This window comes from Schistocerca gregaria, chromosome 1, assembly GCF_023897955.1.
Source record: "Schistocerca gregaria isolate iqSchGreg1 chromosome 1, iqSchGreg1.2, whole genome shotgun sequence".
Taxonomy (NCBI): domain Eukaryota; kingdom Metazoa; phylum Arthropoda; class Insecta; order Orthoptera; family Acrididae; genus Schistocerca; species Schistocerca gregaria.
Genome location: NC_064920.1, coordinates 1033555149 through 1033578067, shown reverse-complemented (window position 1 = coordinate 1033578067; position 22919 = coordinate 1033555149). Strand labels below are relative to the sequence as shown.

Sequence of the window (22919 nt, the reverse complement as noted above, 5' to 3'; positions counted from 1 at the left end):
GTAATTTTTTTCTTGTTGTAATATTTCTTTTTGTAATATTTTCTTGTTGAATAACAAGTAAACTGTTTTTATTCTACTGATTTTTGTATATTTCAAACTACTTTTCGGCTTATTGGGTCATCTTGAGGAAACGACGAACTATCGTCTGAAAGGGACACTAGTTCTTAGGTAAACAAACATTATAACCAAAGATATAATCCACTTGCATAGAGTGTGATGCATGAAACTTGTTTCTTAACGTTGAAGTTCACGCAGTTCAATGAACTGAGGTACACAACATTATAGGTTAAATGGTTATAACGCTAAATTTTGTGATGTCTTGACACTGGCTGAGAAACTGTTAAACTGAACACTCTTCATTTATGTTGTGCAACAAACATGTTTTTAACTGCGTAAATTATAGTGTAAGATTATGTATTTTAATTATTACGTATGATACTGTCCATTGTCTAAAGTTTTAGAGGTTATATGTTTATGATGCCATAGTTCGCGAGGTCGTTTGATCCCAATGTCAGGTAACGCTGCTTGTAAAAAAGCTGTAATGTTTTTCTCTACTATTGCTGTTTCACGTTTCTCTTTGATATGAAATTACTCCTCAAGCGATTATCCTGAAAATACTAATTTTCTCCTAATGTTCTAGTGTACTTTTCTTTTCCAAGAGTACCAGAACAGATGTAAAACGGAGTAAATATTAATGGGTATGTTCTTTCAAAATAAATATTAGATTCTCGGCGTTCATAACAATTTACATCTGGAGTTACGTAGTACAATTTTCTTTGCTGGTGATTTTCCATGTAGCTTCTGCAGCGCCTTTCCTCGTTTCCAGTTATTCGCGAATTAGTAAAGACAGCAACCATAATGTGTTCACAAATGAAGTAGATTTCTGTCTTAACACAGAATGTAGTCGTATTCTGTGTCTTTCAAAAAATTAATTTGAGGTTTCCTAAAATAGTATTGCAAGTGACTAAGGCGGTATGAAACAGAGTTTCAGAGTTGCGTAACGAGTAGTCGTAACGAACGGGGGGAAGACTACACTGGCGGCTGTGCCAGACAACAACGAGCTATATATAAAAGGCAAAAATCTGGCCTCTGTGCGGCCCGATGAAGCTGCCGTAAATACCCGCTGCTCTGCGCCATCAGAGATATCTTTGTGTTGTTGCTGCTGCTTTGTGTTATAAGCTTCACAGATCGGTATCACCGAGTAAAGTCAATACTCACGACTTCGTACGGTTGTTCGAAGAATGAGCACCCTATTGTTGTCTGTCATAGGCAGCCTATTGATCACAGTACGTAGCAATATCACCTAAAGGTAGTAAGTCCTTCTTGGTGTAGCATTTCTATCTCTTACCTTTGTTGTCAGCTGGCTGTAATTACCATAATTCGTTTACTGACCCCACTGTTTATAAGCGATGTTCTGATTTTTTATCTAGAATCTTTCCCTTAAATGCCTTTGGAAAGCTGTTATCGTGAATTTAATATTCATCAAGTTTGGTTTATCTCTTTTGTATGGTGTTAATCAACGTCCTCTTTCCCTAATTTCGTATGAAACCTTGTCATTGGATTTTACCTCGATTCATTATGTTTCTTTTTTTGTTATTTGTCTTTATATGACACCTCTAGCCTCTTTACTGTTTCTATATTTCCCAAGATCACTAACTTAGTTTAAGACGCTCCAAACAAACTTCTTGGAAATTATTTACTTGATTATAGTACATCCAGATGATTGTTTGTCAGTATATTAGTTTCATATCCCAAGTTCTGCTTGACCACAAAATGGTTAAAATGGCTCTGTCACTATGGGACTTAACATCGGAGGTCATCAGTCCCCTAGAACCTAGAACTACTTAAACCTAACTAACCTAAGGACATCACACACATCCATGCCCGAGGCAGGATTAGAACCTGCGACCGTAGCGGTCGCGCGGTTCCAGACTGAAGCGCCTAGAAGCGCTTGACCACAAAAATTCCACTGTAAGGCATGCTGTAAATGGTTACAGTTCTCCTAAACAATATAATTAACTTACTCAGTCAGTCTGATCTGCTGACTGAGTCCAGCTCATCTATAACTATGAATTTTATTTCCTTTGTATTTATCCTCGCACAAGTTTGGTCAAATCGTCTGTCAGAATCCTTATCATGTACTTTATTTCCTTCTGAGGCGTTAGAAAGAATCGCGGCACTTGAAAATGGCGTTGTAAGCCGAAACAGGCAAGCTTGTTGTGAATAAATATCTAGAGGCAAGCAAATAAATATTCGAATTGACTTAATGTAAAATGTTGCTTTTCACTTCCAATTTGCTTAAGCGATTTACACTAAAATACATATTTGGAATACAAATTGTTAGACGTGAAGATCAGTGACACTGTTTCAGAGTTGGCGTGTAGATTTCACATTAGAAGACATTCCAACGAGCTAATCACCATGTATGGATGTGCATCACACAAGCGGAGTACTTACTCTCTGTCTAGAAGGGCGATCTAAAAAGGAGCGTACGCTGTGGTTTCAGCACCGAAAAAGGTTTTTCAGCTGATTGTTTGAGGGGAGATGGTAGGTCCTTTCTCGCATCGTGCAACACATGTTACATATTGTAAACCGTGACTGAGATCACTCACGCGTGCACTCTTACAAGCGCATGGGAAGCGTCTGAGAGACACAAACAGGCGGCATGCGCAGAGAAAAACGAATGAGGTTCTGTCTTCACTTCTAGGCACCGACAAGTGTCATCTAAAATTAAAATGACGTCAAGTCAGAGAATCATAGACAAACAAGGATACGTGCGAACGATATTCAGCAATGAATATTCTGGTTCTGTTTAAGCAGGAATGACGAAGGCACCCAAGTCACTATCAAGTGAAAGGAATGATTGTTGAGTGCCATGTTGCTCGAAGATGTGTCAATTTACGGGAGACACGGCTGCCTACAAAGCTAAGTTACTTCCTTATGCATCCCAGACACGTGGACAACATGCTAGTAGTTGCTCTACAGATCAAGGCCTCACACCCGGGGAGAACTTTAGAACAAGATAACACTCAGTCCCCCCCTTTCAGACACACACGTATACACCTTCCTCGGTGAAGAACTGGTTGCAAGCCATGTGCATTATTCCATGGCTTGCATCATCACATGAAGCGTCCTAGATCGATAACGTACAGAGTGAAATTGAGCGTAACCCTTAGAAGGCGACTCTTGCGCAATATTCCAGAACGTTTTGCAGTTATTGCAGCAGTGACGATCAACTATTACAGGACGTTTTTCAGATGCCCCAGTACAGCACACAGTGTGCAAAATGGAGCTAGTATTACTTTATTACTACTTCCGCGTCGTTTACCAGTCACGACTGGATGGACTGCGTCCAAATTATATACATACATATGAGTGTTTGCAATTTTCCATATAACATATGAAGAAAATTGTCCACAATAATGACAGTCCAATCACTTTGCTCGCTGTTGAAAAGTTGTTTAGCAGAGTATAAGGTGTGCCGTTTGAAGTCGTATGAAATTTTTCTTTGTAATGTTCCTGTCGGCATGTATTGCACTTCTCAATGCAGTCTGTTGAATATCTTTAGAACAACCATTAGAAAACTATCTTGTCTTCCAGACAGTCGACTGCTCCTTGGTTTTCTTTCACGCAGATGAGGCATAGAAACACACACTCTCTGAAAACGGTCATTATTCCCAACTGGTTAAATATACGCTCGCACCGCTCTAGTCTTTTGCTTGAAGTGACGATGCTGACAGCGTGTGTGTATTAAACCGGGGACTAGAAACGACGGAGAGGCTTCGTCCCACCATAGCCCTCAGTGGTTCACAACCCCACAACAGACCACAGCAGTCCATCCACCTCACCGCTGCCCCACACCGAAACCAGGGTTATTTGTGCGGTTCGGCTGCCAGTGGAACCGTGAAGGACATGCCATACTTCTCAACTCTCTGAATTATTATATATGAATTCACTTTTTTTAACAATGTCCTTAGGCTGTACTTAATTCCAGTTTTTAATAATGCAACAGTTTACATTTTTTATATGAGCTGTAGGATCTAAGTCCAAGTCTGGTATTTCACTTGCAGTATTTTTCACCATTCTAACAAAGTGCTGGTTGAAGAATAAGGACTGCAGGAATGGAAGGCAGAGGTAGGCATCTTCCTGTGTTCATTTACGAGATTTCAAGTTGCTTTACACGGATTACGAGCTTCTTTAATAAACCTGTATTCGTATTTCTTTTTTTGCATCATCCTCTCCCATTCTGTAAATTCTCTTGGCTCTTAAGTAGTTACAGTGAAGCATCTCTTTAGCTGGAAGATCTGAAGCTATCTGCATCCAGTCCCTGAACATTTTGACAGTGCCTTTAGTTTACCTAACTCAAGTATATGCTACACCTTCCCTTTAGTATTTCTCGGAGATTACTGGGAATATGTCATCAAGTTTCGTTTTTAAGGTTTGAAGCAGACAATCAGATGAGTCACTGCCCCCTGTTTCTGCAATTTTCTGTTGCCAGTTTACACCAGACAGTGCTGCTTTCAAATCATTTTGTCCCTCCTCTTTCACAATCCTTCAACTGAATGCTCTTCAAATGATTTCCATTACTAATGCGCTGTGATCTGTAATCACTGATTCAATTACACAGATATTATAACCCCGCGTTATGAGGTTGGTGATAACTGTATCTAGACAGACATCACACTATGTTGCGAGTTGGTTCCCTACAAACAGCCCATAGCTGTCTATTAAGTTTGTAAAGACCTACTTTTAACACCTCTACCACCTATATGTATGGTGAAGTCAACACGAAATTTAATTTTAGAGTTAAGGCGTGTAAGATACGATAAACAGTTCTCGATCTGTGCAGTAAAATTTTCAGTTACCAACTGATGACAAGGCATTATGTATCTTCTCTGATGCTTTGGGAGATATCTGCTATTTTATTTCTGCAATGTGGGCGTGGAATTGGCTCAAACAAATACTACCATCACACGTATTATTGGGCGCCCAGTGTCAATGGAATGCTGTGGTCTGTTTCCCATTACAAACAAAATTATTTTTAAAGGGGAATTTTAGGCGCCCATTCGATAGAGCAGTCCCAAATTATTCTAGTGCGATATTCGGTTTATCGATATTAATTAACAGTGACAGTAAAAACAAGAAGAATAACGAATACTCTAACAGCGAACGAGAAGCGCGCAGGTGTCAACAGTTTGACCAAGGTCGTACAGACATGTATGATGCTGATCGGAAAGGGGGGCCATCGACATTGACCACAGACGACAATGTCCAGGTAATTACGGAGCTGATTTTCCAGCGATGGGCAAGTTCTCACAACGGTTCTCGAATGGCTCCCTGACCAAGGAGCGGATTCCTATCGTCGCGGAATTGAGCGATTGGCAAAACGTTTCGATCGTTGTTCACGGGGACGTTGTAACTACTAGTGTGTTACTCATACTGTCGTTATGTATCTGTGTCACTTCCAGTAAAAGTTACCTGGCCTTCGAAAATAATGGGTAATTTACTTTTTTTTTAATGTTCTCGTACCTTCGGGAAACACGTACCAGTACAAATTACTCTTTCTTGCACATAAACGTGCGATCATTTCGATTTCTGACATTAGTGGCAATCTATGATATGGCACATTGTTAGTTATTTTGGGAACCGGGATTGGTTTAATGTTGCCGCTGATGATGTTTGTACGCCTTCTCAGATACCTGACTGTGTGCAGCAGATAAAGAAAACGAGTATTCGTGATGTGTAACGTTATCCCGGTATGAAAAGTGCTATCGATGCCGACTTCCCTGTGAAGAGTTTCGTCCGATCAACAGTGTATAAATTAAATGGTAGCTTCGAATTCGAATCAAGGCGCAACCTGGCATTTTTCACTTTCCAAAGAGTTACCCGAGGCTAACGTCAAGTTAACTGTAACAAAAAAAAAAAAAAAAAAAAAAAAAAAAAAAAAAAAAAAAAAAAAAACTTTCCATCTGTTGATCAACGAATCAGTGGATTTGATTATTAACAAAATGTAAAATACTTGCTAAATTACAAGGAAATTAATTTGTATTCTCTGACAACTATATTCTAATTGATATGCACAACTTTTTAATTCACAGTCTAAATCCTTCTGCAGATCACAGTTCTCAACTGAAATTACTCACAGTAACACGTGGCTCAGTGGCTATGGTGAGGAGTGGGGGTTGCCCTGTTGTGACAACTGTGGTAGGAGAAGTAAACAAACATGGCGGAATAGTATTTTTAAAAGGTAGCGGAAAAGTTTTTACGAACTGTTAGGGATAATTATATCCAAAATATGGTGCACAGAATTAGCATAACAGCAGTTGGATATTAGTAATGTTCTCGGGTAAATGGCGAAATGTACATGTCTGCAGTGTTAATGCCTATATTCGGAATCCTAAAGTTTAAGTCTTCGGCGCGAGAAGGTTTGTATTAAAAAAAAAAATGTTTACTGTGAAATTCAGTTCTTGGTTTTATTTGTATGTTGCGGTTTTATGTCATGTAGTGGCGTCATGATTTTATTATTTGTATTACCTATATTTGGAAATACTGCGATACAAGGAAAACAGCCGTGATTGCAGACGTTACTTAAAAGTAAAACTAGAAACGTTATCTGTAATAAATTTTTCCGTAATTACGACAGTGTGTGTAGAGGTACCGTGCGTTGATTTATTTATTTATATTCCATAAATCCGATACAGAGAGACATTCCCATGGATGTAGGACTTGTCAGATTAATACAAATTATACAAAAGGAATAACATGAAAAACACTTGCAAGAGGAAATTTGGGTATAAGAAAAATACATGTTAATAGGTATAGGCAAAATTACACTTAAAAAAGTTAAAATAAGGGTAGATCTTAATATCTACATAAAAGACGTAGTAATGTTAACAATGATTCAATCTATCGTAATGCATAAGAGTACATCAGATGTAATTAAAACAAAAATCAATTAGAGTTAACACAATTAGGTTATTCTTTGACCGAATAAAAGGAATTACCTATTAGATAGTGTTTGACCTGTTTTTTAAATTTGGGAACCTCGTGGACAGGTGATTTCAGTAATGGTGGGAGAGCATCTAAGACTTTGCAGCTCATGTAATGGTCTCCTTTTTGTACAGTACTAATGTTTTTTAATTCATAAAGGAGGTCCATCATCCTCCAGGCATTGTGGGTGTGATATGAATCATTGGTTTTGTGTAGTTGCTCATTTTTACCAATGAAACATAACAGGGAGTAGATATATTGACACACACGGTTGTCAGTATCCCTAATTTTCTAAAAAGGTTTCCACAAGAATGTCTTTGCCGAACACCTCTCATTATCTTAATAATTCTCTTTTGGGCAGTGAATATTTTTTTGGAATGTGGCTAATTACTGCAGAAAACTATGGCATGCAACAATACTGCATGTGGGATTACAACTCGATAATAAGTTCAGTTGGGAAGGTCATACCACAGAATTTCTTAAGCGCCTACGTCTGTATTTGCCGTGAGAATGATGTCAGAAGTAGGCGATATAAATATTAAAAAAAACTTGGATACTTTGCTTACTTTCATCCTTTTATGTCATATGGGATCATATTCTGGGGCAACTCATCAAACCGAGCAAAAGTTTTTAAGGTGCAAAATCGTGTGATAAGAATCATTTGTGGTGTAAATCCAAGAACGTCTTGTAGGAACCTGTTCACAAAACTTTGTGTTCTAACCACTGCTTCTCAGTATATTTATTCCTTAATGAAATTTGTTGCAAGTAGTACATCTCTATTTCCAGCCAATAGCTCAATGCGTAGTATCAGAACTAGGAATAAGAACAATCTACATAAAGACCTGAGGTCACTTACCTTGGTTCAAAGAGGGATCCAATGCTCAGAAATACACATTTTCAATAAATTGCCAGCAACCATTAAAAACTTAGTTTCATATAAAACAGAGTTTGAAAGACTTTTTGATAGGCAACTCCTTCTACTCCATAGATAAATATGTTAACAGAGACTGTTAAGCGAGCTTAAGTTAAAATATCTTTTAGATTTCAGTTTTGACAACAGTCAAAATTAGGTATTTTATGTAGCTATGCTAAATTTATTAATAGTGCATAACAGTGTTTCATTCTGACAGTACGTTAATTCTGTAAATATTAGCTGTTCCAGTTTACTGCATTGTATTAACCTGTTTCGATTATCTCCTGACAAATGATTAAGGTATTAAGTATTATATTCAATTCTTTTATGTTACACTTCCTGACATGTTCCACACCCACGAGAACCATCTCATTTTTTGGTTCTATGGAATGAAAACTGAATCTAATGTAATCTAAAATAAACAGTTTTGTGGTGTCTCGGTCTTTCTTACATCAAAATGAACAAACTTGATCTTGCCAACATTTCGTGATAACCCATTATTTTTAAACCATTTAAATATTTGGTTAAAGACAATATTGGCCAATTCCTCAAGATTGTGGTTGGGAATTTTGTTGATGAGGATGGAGGTGTCATCATCGAAAAGAGTAAAATGAGTTTTCAAGCTAGTACACAAGGGAAGGTCATTGATAAAGACAAGGAAGAGAAGGGGGCCAAGTAAAGAGCCCTGGCGAACACCAGAGCCAATAGAGCCCCGACTAGATGACACAAGAGTGCCCCTCAGAGTAGTTCAACATGCCTTGCTTTTTTCCAGTTAGGTAGGATTTAATCCATGAGCCAGCTAATCCTCTTACACCATAATATTCAGCCTTTGCTAAGAGGATTTCATGGTTAACATTATCAAAGGCTTTAGAAAGATCACAGAAGATACCAACAGGAGATAATTTATTATCAAAAGGCTCTTAAGATTTGATGGGTGAAGGAGAAAATAGTTTGTTCTGTTGAAATTCAAACAGGATACTGTTTAATACAGTATAATGAGTGAGGTGGTCATTAGGTCTTTTGTGAACCACTCAAGAATTTTGGATAAGGTTGTTAAAAGGGAGATGGGCCAATAGTTGGTAATGTCAGTTTTATCGTCTTTTTTAAAGAGAATTTTGACAGTAGCACTCTTTGATCTCTCAGGAACAATCCTATGCTGGATGGCTTCATTGAATATGTGACACAGTATTTTGGTTATTGGCTTACAGCATTCCTTCAGAAATCTTGAGGAGATACCATCAAATCTAACAGAATTCTTGCTTTTTATCTCCCTGATTATATTCTCAATTTCATGTACTGTGCCAGGAGACACTTTAATCTGCTTGTTTTTTTTTTTTTTTTTTTTTTTTTTTTTTTAATAGCTTTTTGAAATGATAACATGGCTTTGTTAACACATGTTTTTCCAGTTTGGGCTGCTGTTGCCAAAACATGGTTCTTAAAAATGTCTGTAATTATTTTGACATTTTCGTCAATGGTATCATTTGTTTTAATTTCTGTGGTGTTTCCTGCAGCAGGGATATCACCTGTTCCCCTTTTTATTATGCCCCAGATGGTTTTAATTTTATTATTATGTACATCAATTTCTAGTTTTATAGAAATGCTCTTTGCCCTTCTTAGAACTTTTTAAGGATAGAGCAGTGTAGTTTGTATTTTTTCCCCCTTTCCTGGACTATAACTGGATTTGAGTGAGGCATGAAGATTCCTTTTACTTCTGCAGTAGAATTTGATAGCCAGAGTTAACCAGTTTTTATTAGAATATGTTTCACATTTGAATATGGCAGTCCGTTTAGGAAAGGCCCCTTCAAATAGGTGGATCAATTCATTTACAAAAGCATTATACTTGTCATTAACATCGTCAGAGAGCTCAAACTGGTCTCAGTCAACTTCTTGTAGGGAATTACAGAAGGTATTGATAGATTTTATGTTAATTATTCTGAAAGTTTTACTGCAGCAATTGTTCTTACTAAGAGGGCTTATCTAAAGAATGTCTATCATAAAGAGCTGCTAGGTTGTAGTTATTCAGTTGCAGCACATCAGAACCAAGTTCCATAAAGGGTTCATTAAAATAGATAACATCAGCATTATTAATACAGTGCTCATCCAAAATGTTACTGGATTGCTCATTAGTTTACTTAATAAGCTTTGAATGTTCTGATGGAAAACAGTGAATTTATTAGCACTGACTGGAGATTTGAGGTGGTTGATTGGGTTAGTCTCTCTCAAAGTATTGACATTAGGCTTACTTTAAGACGTAGTTATGACACAATTTTCCTTGCCTTGGGATAATAACAAAAAAAATTCTCACTGCGTACTGCAAATTTTTTGAGCCTCTGGCTGCTCGTTTCTGCATGTGGCACTTCTCCTTGAAATGGTGAAGAGTTCTTGTCTGTCAAGTGCTCAGATGGTTCTGCCACAGCAGCCACTGATACTCTGGGTGTTAATGACGCTCTTCATCTTTTTGCTCTGGAACTATCCTTGATACCCTTAAATCTTCCTGAGGTGATGCTGGGGAAGCCTCTTCTGCTTGTGAGAGTGATGATATATCCTGAGCTTCTTCTGAAATTGTTGGTAGATCTATTCTGGATAATGAAGTAATTTCTTGAATGACCAATGGCGCAGTATCAGTTGTTGATGCTTATACTACTGTTGTAGCTGCTTCTGTCCTTCAGTTGATTCAGATTTTGTTGCCCTTGGTGAAGACTCTGTTGTATCGGCAATTAATCCTGGTATTGCTTCCAAAGGTGTTGGCTCTGTTGGATCCACTGATACGGTGAATTTACTGATACTAGTGATAGTGGGTCAGTTGTTTGGAGTTAAGTTGTAGCAGCAGTTTTGGAATGTACAGCTGCTGCATATGACGGTGGTTGCTGAGGTACTGAAGGCTGAACTGTTGTAGGCGAGTCACTTCTTTTTTTGGCGATTGCGTACAGCATTTCCACAGTTTTGCTGCAGAGTAGTTTCTTGCCCTTTCTGTTAAGGTGCAACCCATGTCTCATGAAGCTGTCTTTTTGTAGGAAGTCGGCGGACAGTATCTGAGTGTTGAGATACAGTTTGCATATATTTTCGAACTGTTTATTACCCTTGGTTATTTCTTTGTTTGCACATGATTCATATATAAGGTCATGTCAGTGTGGTATTCCCATGATCATCATTGCTTTACTATTACGAGAATTAAGTATCATTGTAAAGTTTTGGACAGAACCCGATAGTTCGTTTTTGTAAACGTTGTGTCCCCTCCCCTCTGCCCCCCCCCCCCCCCCCCAATTACTGTATATTCATTTATATTTTTTGGAGAGCCGTCTTTTGTGTTCTTCCGGTTTTGTACATTGGTGCTCCACGATTCACAGAACTGCAGACATTGACATCGTGATATTCACGTAAGATTTTTCCTAATCCACAACCATGACTTTCCGAGTGTGTGTTTACATTAGGGGATTTCTTGCTTTATCTCTCTGAACGTATTTATAGACACACTTTTATTTGGCAGCACAGTACCAAAAGATTCTTTTAATATTTCTATTTTCTTCTGGGACACTGAAATGGTTATTTAATGGCACTTGGGTGACAGATTTGTTTGGTTTTTGATGAGTGAACATTTTAGGCCTAGTATATTCAGCACAACTTTTATTTGGCGATGCGTTAGCAGTATGTAGTGAGTGAAGATATATCAGTTTAGATGCAGATATGAATATACCTCTGCTGTAGTTATATTGTGCATGCTAAACATCTAAAGGTCAAATTATTCCTGGAAAAAAATCACTTTATGGACTCTTCAGAAACATTACAGACCAATTTTTGCCGGCATCTGATGTGAGACAAACTAGCGTCGTATACACAGTACAACAATAACTGATGTGTATTGAATGGTACTTTCTAATTTACATGGATCAGCTAACATGTGTAATAATAACATAATTCAAACTTAATTCCTGATTGATGCTTACATATAGATATATGCACACTAAATAAGTATTTTGTTCGGATACTGTTACTACCGAACTTGTGTAATGAAAGGGGTGGGTGTGATAAAATAAGACCTAAATAATCCTTTATGTCAGTTACTTGAATTTTAAATAAATAGACATTTTTTCAGTATTATGTATTTGCAAGTTTTTAGAAAATGTGTACACCAACAGTGATTACAAGACTGAAGTTGTTTCAACTATGTTACAGTGATTGGTGTTTCAACAGACACCATTGGCAAATTCCTCATGTCGGAGTGGTCAAGCAGCACAGGACGGAGGACTATAATCAGTCCGGCTTACATCAAATCATACAGCAGTGCCACTACCTGCCCGTGTAGCAGTGGATACGCCCCAGAGGTACAGGTCTAAGCATTTACTGCTGTAGAAAGTTTAAAACTACATTATCTCTTCTTTGCCACTGCTGAAAGTAAATAAATTAATTTACATATGCGTCATGATATTTCATTATTGATAGTTGAAAGTATTGAATATATGTTATTTATTTTTTATTACTTTGTTTGCCTGTTTTATTTTGTACGCTTCTTTTCATGTGCATTGTATAGTAATCTATTCTTACACATCGTGTTAGCTAATTATGTATTGTGTAGATTGTTCATGTTCTGTTTATTAAATGCTTCTTATAATGCATTATCCTTATTGTGCGGTGTTCTGCCTGCAAGTCCATAAGATGTCAGTTGTTTGATGATATTAGTACAGGGTGCTTATGTTCCATTTTCAGTAACTGTCAAGAAGAAAGAGATGAACAATCTATCTCCACCAGTATTGAGACAATGTAAACAAAGTACAGCTTCTTAATATAATGATTCTCATCCAACCTTCTCGTTTTTATGCTGGCAGAAAGTTACTAAGACAATAAAATGATTGAAACTTCCTGGCAGATCAAAACTGTGTGCCAGACCGAGACCCTAACTCAAGAACTTTGCCTTTCATTAGCTTGAGCTACCGAAGAATGGCTCACGACCCGTCCTCAAAGCTTTACTTCCACCAGTACCTTGTCTCCTACCTTCCAAACTTCACAGAAGAATAAAATGGTTACTTAAGATAAAACCCTTTGAATTTGTTAGGAAGTTTATTGAAGGACCCGTATTTGAAAGACTGAAAAATATATTTAAACAGGAGACAGACACACTAAAACTCTTTCGAACATTAGCATTTGGTGATTTATTCACTGAGGTGTAGAAGGGTAAAAAGCAAGAATTGATGAAATAAGATACAGAATGAACCTCGAAAAACTTGATGTAAATAAATAGTTGCAGATGGTACCAGAGATTTGCATTTTGCTCCCTTATATACTTACTACTACAAGTGATATTTACTGTTGGAAGTTTAATTTGTCTTTGCAAAATTTAAATTTTATGGTCTGTTACCACTATTTCCATTTGTCACTTATAACTTCTTTCACCTTGGGCAGTGTTTGTTAATGCCCAAGTTGCATTGTGATTAGGAGTCCACATTAAACTGTAGGCCAGGAGTGTCAAGTATCAGTGCTGCCCAAGGAGGGAGCATCTATCACAGAATCGGTAAAAAGAAAGATCTGTGAAATTTGATTTATGGTAAATTACAATAAATTGAATGTTTTCAATTTGAATTTCCTGTCACATGATGCTATTCTCTCATTGGTCCCCCCCCCCCCCTCCCCCACACACACATCCCTTCTCCTCAGCAGTTGTTGTTAATGGTAAATATGTTATTTGCAACCCAAAAATATTCGTCTTCTTTCAAAGTGGCTCAAAAATAAGTCAAAGATTAAACAGCCCTTTTATAACTGGCTGGGTCAGTCATTTCTAATGTCGGAGAGAGGCATACCATTACCTCTAGGACCAAGCCTAATAAATCACTATGGCATTCCAACCAGCCTTTGCCTGGATGACAGCATAACATCCCTTTTTTACCGTGGTCTTTTGGTTCCATGACAAAATTTTAAATTATCACCAAAATAATAGGAGATACTTTAAATGATTTAGAGGACTGGCATGAGCAGTCTCAGTTTTGCTGAGATGAATTCTTGGGTTATCAGCCGAGTGGTGGTGACTTCACCAGAAAATGATGGGTACGAAACTCATCGAAATGTTGCGACAGGACGACACCACCACTTGGCTGATAACCCAAGAAGAATTCATCAGTGGAATACGCCCAGAAAGACTGCAATCACAAATGTTTTGGTTTTGATCATCAGGTCTATTATCATAAAATAGAATAACAAAAACATGAAACCCAAATTGTTTTCAGGACTTAAAAGCATCAACTAAGGAGAACATTCACAGGTGCCATGAACCTAAAAATTTACTATTCCTAGGAATTTGCTACAGCAAATGTTCTTATACTAAAAGCTAAATATGCAATAAATTTATAGTGTCCAGTAATAGTCTTAAACACAACTGTCATGGGAACTAGCACCAAGTTTCTCACACTGACCCACTTGAGTCACACACTGTAGAACAATCAAAAAATCTTCTTCTTCTTCTTCTTCTTCTTCTTCTTCTTCTTCTTCTTCTTCTTTTTTTTTTAAGCGTAGTATGCATTTGAAATGGAAAGCATAGCTAGTAGAAGTATTATGGCTATATTACCGAGATGGGTTTATGATGCCCTGGGTCCTCCCCACTAATACCGTTAACATTCTGTCATTAATCATGCGTTTTTTGCAGGACTGCTTGAACATTCATAGGATAATTCGAAAGATAAGTGTAACAAGCTGCCTCTGCTAGAACTGCTGCCTTCCTTCAGAGATAGATAATTCAAATTGATACATAGACAATGTATGTTAAGGAGTGTGTTGTGTTTATCTTCTGCATCTCTCAATACTCCTAAAGTATAAATGCAGTAATTAAAAAAAAAATACTTACCAACTGTGTAGGTAGTAGGAACTGTATTAAAAAAAAGTTTCTATTTTGTTGTGTTGGTACTCCACAATAAATGCTTCATGCCACACACATATAGGGCTCATTTGACAGTTCTTGTTTTTACAGCCAAGTTTCTTGACTGTGATAGGAACTGTTGATTGCTTGCAGATAATATTTATTTGATTCTCTATCAAATTAGCAGTTATGATAACTCCATTTTTGTCTTTGTTCTACACCAGAGTAGCTCTGTCATACGTAATGACATAACATATTATGTTATTCAGAAGTCTACAAGAGCCACATAAACGTTTTTCAGTATAACTACATTTGGCAATTATCAGCAAAATTTGAGTTTACAGTCTGATTCAAATGGTGTGGTCATGCCTATCCCTCTTCCATTTATTTTTTGAGCTAAGTTCTAGATTGGAACGATTCATTGTAGATGTGACAACAGTGGAGTGGTTGTTATATCCAAGCTAATTGTGATGTAGCTTGTGTTTCATTGAACCTGAAAAAGTGCAGGGAGTTGATATGCTGCTTTATGGCGTGCTTTGCTATATTGTTTAATAAACTATGTATCAGTTATTTAAATGGTGCGTAGTGCTTGTTTATGACTGTTGAAAATATTAAATGTGATATTGTGTTTAGCTGATAACTTGCAAGTGGTGTCTCCCTTTATGGCAGTGTAATTTTACACTATATATGCAGTTAAATGTTCTGCTGTGCCACAGTTGTCTCACACTTTTGCTTTGCATTACAAACTGTAATAGTAGATTGGTAAAACGTTCTGTATGCTTTTCTTCTTATGTTTTGCTTCTTACTGACACAATGCGCTGTGAATCTGTTCATTTACGATGTTGCCAGTCTTCTTAGTGTTTTCATGAAGTTCTTTATGTGGCTGCATGGATTCAAAAGTAATCTCTGTTGTAATTATCAGAATTATATTTTGTTTGCACTACTTTGGTATGTGAAGCTCGTCAGTAAAGTAATACATACAGTTCGGTTTACATTGAAGCTTGACACTATATTGTTTTACATCCTTTTAGTCAAGGTAATAATTTGCGATTTTGCTTCATATCAACACTACAAAAACATGCTTCAAAGCTTTGCTGTTTATGTAACAGACAGTTCATGCTTGTTAGTGCCATGTCTCAGATGTTTGGACCTGCATAACTCATTTTGTAGGACAGTTAGAGAGTGGTATATTAATAATTGCACTTTTCCTTGAACGCTATTTTGTTTTCGTTTGCTAGACTTACACAAGATTCCTCATATCCACGCTACTGTAATTATTGCACATCGCAGCCAAGTACTTCTCAGTCTCAGTGACCGGAGGTCAAATTTGGAGACAAGTCAAGAATTGGGTAGGTGCTCTTCTTTTTCAGTTTGAATATTTTTCAGTAATTTTTTCATACTTACCAGAAATTTATAATTAGAATGTAACATAGTTCGGTATAAAATCAAAAAATGAAAAAAAAGTAGGAGCAGAGATTGAATGCTCTCTGGTTACTGATTGCACCGCACCATCAAATTATTGAACATCTAACAAAATCAACAAACATTTTCATAGCATTATTCTTTTAGTACATTTATAGCTTCTCTAGGTGATTCTAATATTTCGAGTTGTACTATCTAATGGTGACTGTCCCTTCCTTTCTGAGTAAGTAAATACTTGTAGCGGAAGACTGGAATAATGAACTATGATATTTACTAGTGTACTTCCAGGAGTTTTTATAAAGTAGTTGTTTCCATTTTCTGCACAAAATGGAAACTACTTCGCAGAACACCCAGAAGTACACTATATATCTACCATGCCAAGAAAATCACAACTATGATGCTATGCACATGTTTGTATTGATATATTTCCCTCAATTGGCGAATAAGAAGCATTCTGAAATATTTTATTTTCAGTAGCACTGTATCTTTTATTTTACTGTAGGATATAGCATAGGCCTACTGAAAGGTGAATGAGTCAACAGAAAGCATGTATAAAGGTCAATGCTTTATTTACAATGTAGGAAAAGCTAGAGTGCTTTATTTGCTATATTATCATTTTGTTGCTTACATAAAATGTGAAATTAAATGTATTATAAATTGGCCATGTAAGGGTATTCCTCTTATCTCTGTTTCCTTGAACTTGAAAAAAATTAACATTTAAGCTACCCTAAGATGCTTGCATGTGCCATTTTGAAGCCAAAACTCATCCCAAATAAGTTTCTATGATAATATAAACTATTTAATACACGTTTTTATTTCGAATGATAATGCTTGATTTTGAGTTGAAATAAATCTTAATGAGAAATTTGAGCATGTTCATTGATTACATTCTAGTGCTTTGAAATAGTATGTGACAGGTTTATATATTATTAATACTACACCATGTTCCACATAATTCTCATCAATATTAATATATCAAAATACCATAAATGTAATGATGTATTAGAATCAAGTACTGTTATATGGATAATGTGATATTACATCTAAAGTTAACTGTGCTTCTAGAACAGGTATAATAGTAAAAGCTGTAAAAAAAATAAAATGTCAGTAACATGAAGATGCTGTTAAACTGAAACTGAAATGACATTTTATAAATATTATACATATTATACCTAACGAAGCAGTGTGAAAATGCAGGCGTGAATGGATCTTCTATTTATAATCAGAATATTTACTCATGACACTGTTACCCATAGAATGTGTTCGCATAGGGAAATGTTACAAATTAAATAGGGTGATTCAGAAGGAATAGCCACATAATTTGTGGAGGGATTGTAACGTGAAAATAAACAAAAAGTCATATGAACATGTTTCTGATTTTCAGTCTTTATGGAACGGGAGCAGGTTAAAAACCACACAAATCCGTGAATGATCATGAAGACTTAACAAAATACTGTGTAGGTGCTATGGTGGTGCAGATGACTGATCTACCCTACAAGAGGTGTTCAAAAAGTCCCCCACCAGTCTCAATCTATTTGTCAATGCGTTGGAGGGTGTGTTGTGTTGCACATCAAACATCATCTGGGCATGCTTTAATGAGGGCAGTAGCATCGGTGATGTGTTTGACAAGTTCTTCATGTTTATTCACCTTCTTAGCGTACTCATCCTCCTTTCACCAGTCCCATAAACGGAAGTCTAGTGGGGTTAGATTGGATGGTCTAGCAGGACAGTTAATGGATCTGCCACAGCCAGTCCACCATTGAGGAAATGTGTTATTAAGATACTGGAATACTTGTTGGTACAGTGAATCAGTGATTCAGCATGTTTCAAGTACATTTGTCATCACTGCTTTAATGTCAGGTCTTCCAAAAGTGCAGGAAGGTCTTCTATTGGGATATGTGCTTATGCTGCGACTGTCATGCGATTTGGCAGGAATGCAGGTCCTATCACTGGATCATCAGTCATACCATATCAGACATTCACCGAGAAACTAACTTAGAATATTGCTTCCATAGTGTCATGTGGCTTCTCCATTGCCCGTGTATGCAAATTGTGGGTGTGGACACCATTGCATGTAAATAGAGTGTCATCTGCAAATAAAATATATTGCATCTGGCTCTATGTAAAGCTAACAATTCACAAAATCGTTGTCCGCTTACTGAGCCACCTGGATGCAGATGTTGCATTGGCTACACATGGAGTGGGTAGAAGCCCTTGCAATGGGCGGCCTCACATTCTGATGTTATGTGTGTATTGGGTAATGTTCCGGATTCGCGTAATCTTTGAAAAATCCTTGGAAGTACCCTGGCACAGCCGTTACAGTATCTATGTACAAACAGCATGTCTGCATATTCTTTATGGGTGAATTTATGTGGTATGTTGATTTTTACAAACACAGTAGACTTTCTCAGCTAAACAACACTCGTGCATGGCATGCACATGACCTCATGACTGCTCACTGATACATCCCGCAGTTGCACACTGGGTATGCTTGCAGCTATTGCGTCAGTGCCATGTCACAGTGCTTCCATTTGTTAGAGAACCCCCATACCTCTTATAGGATAGATCAGTCATCTGTCCCACCATTATCTGTCCACCACAGCATATACACAGCATTTCGGCAAGGAATATTCACACTTGTGTTTTGTTTGCTTTCATACACATGTGAAGTCTTCAGCCTGCTCCAGGTTCACAGCAGAAAATCAGATACATGTTCATAGAACCTTTTCGATTTATTTTCACATGTAGAATCGCCACACAAATTATGTGACATTCTTCCTGAATCACCGTATAATAGTGTTCTCAATCCAAATGGAACACAAAAATAATTAACAACAATATTTCAGATAGGAGAGGAGCATCCTCTTTCTAGTTGCTGAAACCACAACAATAGGATTACAGACTACAGGCATTTCTGAGAAAAGGACAAGAAAATATTTCCTTCACAGAGAGAAAGGAGATACTGAAAATAGGAAAACAGAGTAGGTTATAAAATTTTTTGAAAATAGGAAAGATCACTCTAAACTCTGGATTAGATGGTACACAAGGTGCGAGAACTTCAAAGTAACAAATGTCAATAGCTGTTTTTGAATACTTGCCTTAAGCTAAATGAGTGAGGGGACCACATTAATTTGTGTTGAAGGATGGTGGCAGGGATGAATTCACTTAAACTCAAGAAATTTCATGAGTGTCTTTAAATCTGTGTCCACAGTAGCTAAGAAATTTTGAATGATTCCATACTGCCTGCAGCTATCAATTTTGAGTTTGGTGTTGCACAGTTTCGGCTTTCCAAGTACCTAGATGTAATTATTAACTGCAGTCAATAAATGTGTCTACATACTTGAAAAGGTGTAACATTGAAATTGTACTGTAGTACAGAAAATCAACCAGAAATTGAACATATTAAAAAAATTAGAGTTTTTGACTGCAGAAAAAAATTGCCTATGCCTATGCCCCTATAATGTTACTGAGTGAAAGAAATTGAACAAATTTAGCAGATGTTGATACCATGTAACCACCTTTCTTAGATACAGTTCTGGTGGTATTCAGATTTTAGTGGGAACTGAAGAGAGCTAACAAGAAATAAAGTCAAAGGGGATGGACTGTTTTAGTATAAGAACTGAGAGAATGGAAGGGAATTAGCCCAATTTTTCTTTGGTTTTTCTTGCCATTCTGCATCATTCCAAATTCTCAGTTAGTTTGTATTGATTGACAGAGGGCGTACGTATTCTGTCAGTTGTGTGTCTAGTAAACTTATAGGTCATGGGTGTGTAGCAGTGAAGTGTACATGTCCAGAAAAGTATTAAGATGTATGTTGTCACAGATAAACTTTTGTGGCAATGATCTGAAAAAAGGAATTTTTGTCAGGGAGTGATTGGTGTTGAGAACACCCACCAGCCATTGAGACACCCAATGACAACCAATATCATTACTGCTGTTGTTCTTTTATTGAAAAGAAAATGGCCCTCTCCTCAAAGATTTGTGAAACATCCCTATTAGACATGGTCCTATTGGAAAGGATACAACTTTTCCTTTTCCCAACCTATAAATGTGTTTATCCTTACAAAAATTTACATTTTAACATGGAATCCAAACAAGAATGTCACCTACACTAAGTGTTTACAAAGATGAAAATAACAAAGAACTAGAAAAAAATGAAGTATTTATTGAGGGTTAAATTCTAAATTTGAATTTGTCGTAACTTGGTCCAAACACTCCTTGCTAAACCATCGAACCGCATCGTATTCATCTGTTATGAAATAACAAAAACAAATATGTGGTAAAGCATTTACCTGTGCTTCATCTAAAACACTTTTGACTATCATTATAAACTGATGATTAGTTTGGCTTTAGGAATGGTGAAGGCACCAGATAGGCAGTTCTGACATTGCAGTTGATAATGGAAGCACGACTAAAGAAAAATCAAGGTGAATTCATAGGATTTATGGACCTTGAAAAGCATTCAACAATGTAAAATGATGCAAGATGTTCGAAATTCTGATAAATATGGGTAAGCTGTAGGGAGAGATGGGTAACATACAACATGTACAAAAACCAAAGAAAATAATAAGAGTGGAAGACCAAGTACGAAGTGCTCTGTTTAAAAAGGGTGTAAGACAGGGGTGTAATCTTTCATCCCTACTGTTCGTCTGTACATTGAAGAAGCAATGTCAAAATTAAAAGAAAGGTTCAAGAGTGGAATTAAAATCCAGGGTGAAAGGATATCAAAGATAAGGTTCGCTAATGACATTGCTATCTTGAGTGAAAGTGAAGAAGAATTACAGGTGTCACTGAATGCAGTGAACAGTCTAATGAGTACATAATATGAACCGAGAGTATATCGAAGAAAGAGGAAAGTAATGAAAAGTAGCAGAAATGAGAACAGTGAGAAACTTTATATCAGGATTGCTGGTCACGAAGTAGATGAATCTAAGAAATTCTGCTGCCTAGGTAGTAAAATAACCCATGATCCATGATGAATGGAGCAAAGAGGATATCAAAAGCTGGCTAGCACTAGCAAAAAGGGCATTCCTTGACAAGGAAAGTCTACTAATATGAAACATATTCCTTAATATGAGGAAGAAATTTCCGAGACTGTGCCTTTGGAGTACAGCATTGTGTGGTAGCAGAACATCGACTGTGGGAAAACTGGAACAGAGGAAAATAGAAGCATTTGAGATGTGTAATAGGGTAAGGAATGGGGAGGTTCTCCACAGAATTAGCAAGGAAATGAAGATATGGAAACCACTGACAAGAAGAAGAAGAAGCAGGATGATAGGACATGTGTTAAAACATCAGGGAGTAATACTCATGGTGCCAGAGGGAGCTGTAGAGGGTAAAAACTATAGAGGAAGACAAATTGTAATAAATCCACAAAATAATTGAGGATGTAGTTTGCAAACGGTGCTCTGGGATGGATGAAGAGTTTGACACAGGATAGGAATTCATGGAGGACCGCATCAAACGAGTCAGCAGATTGATGGTTTTAAAAAAAAAAAAAAAAACTGGATTAAAGAAAAATTCATCTAAATAGATCCTTTACCTTCCCTGTATTATCATAAAGCATATTTTAAAGTGCTTGTGCTTTAGGCTAATATACTGTCTGCAAAGGAATGATTACAGAAGATTCTGTGTACGCTATAACAACCATATTATGAAAGAACAATGTTATCCAGTTCAGAGGCATGTGCTTGTTAGTGTCTTTGCGTGTGCAGCAAATGTTGTAGGACGAAGAAGACAGCAACAGATTTTTTGTGAAAGCACAAGGTATAGAATCTTCCTAATAGCTGTAGTAACAAGGTACTGAGTTCTGTGCAGTTTAAAAGAAGCTCTGTAAGTCTTTTCCTTATGTATGTGGCCTACAGCACACATATAAGAACCTGTTTTATTGTGACACTGTTGACAACTAATGGAAATGGTTGGTAACTGCAGCACACGAAAGTGGCAGTAAATTGATGCACTATCATTTACGGTTATTTACAAGTTGTACAGTTTATGATAATTTGACAGTCAGCCAGTGAGTGCACTTCAGGTAGGATGAAGCATTTTTCTGCCTTACAGGCACAGAACCTCTCTCTTACCATCACAGACAGCTTGGTATGTGAACCATGATGTGAGTTTGCTGCGTATGTATGGCACCTCAGTCTGGCTGAACACTCAGCAATGGCCTTAAGAGTTGAAACCAATGTGCAACTGAGAAGAGATCTCGATAAACATACAGTCAAAGTGGAGAAAAATGCTACCTTCTTTGATTGGGAGAGAGGTGGGAGGGATTAAAAAACACATCTCTGACCTTGCACCAGAATCTTCCTAAAATATATGTGCAGCGTAGATATTTTCATACCTTTGAATAACATTTTAAACTTTTGATTTATTAGTTTTGCATTCACAGTTCAGAAGCTGGCTGTAATTTGTGTAAAATGTGTCGGGGGGCAAGTCTGATTTCTGAAGCTCTGATATAAATATGGTAGCACACAGTAACATGTGTTCAGAGATATTGATAACTTACACTGAAACATGCTCATGCAGCATACCTTTTCCACAGTTTGACAGATGTATTTGTATCTTAAGTTTCCATTAATGCATATGGATCGTTTAGTGGTAACCTGGTAACCATATCTGACTAGTATTACATTTTTTCTCGTGTGACCTATTTTCACAAATACTATAGTGGTGTGCATGTAAGACAGTGGGTGATGCACAATGGAAAGGGACAGTGTAACACATGATGCTCCAGCCAAGAGTTATTCTACC

The 22919-nt window shown here is 37.0% G+C and overlaps 1 protein-coding gene across 9 annotated transcripts in view; it reads left to right on the top strand.

Annotated features, from left to right (window-relative positions):
- The window catches only part of LOC126279309 (calcium release-activated calcium channel protein 1-like), a 492320-nt gene that overhangs the window by 352192 nt on the left and 117209 nt on the right, over positions 1–22919 (top strand). For 6 of the 9 annotated variants that reach the window (XM_049979672.1, XM_049979665.1, XM_049979667.1 and 3 more), the window contains one exon: positions 12077–12225. In XM_049979672.1, coding sequence (XP_049835629.1) covers positions 12115–12225 — 111 coding nt within the window. In that variant the 5' untranslated portion in view covers positions 12077–12114. Of the gene's footprint in view, positions 1–6062; positions 6426–12076; positions 12226–22919 lie in introns of those variants that run through there. The other 3 variants (XM_049979669.1, XM_049979668.1, XM_049979670.1) reach the window with 3 other exon arrangements.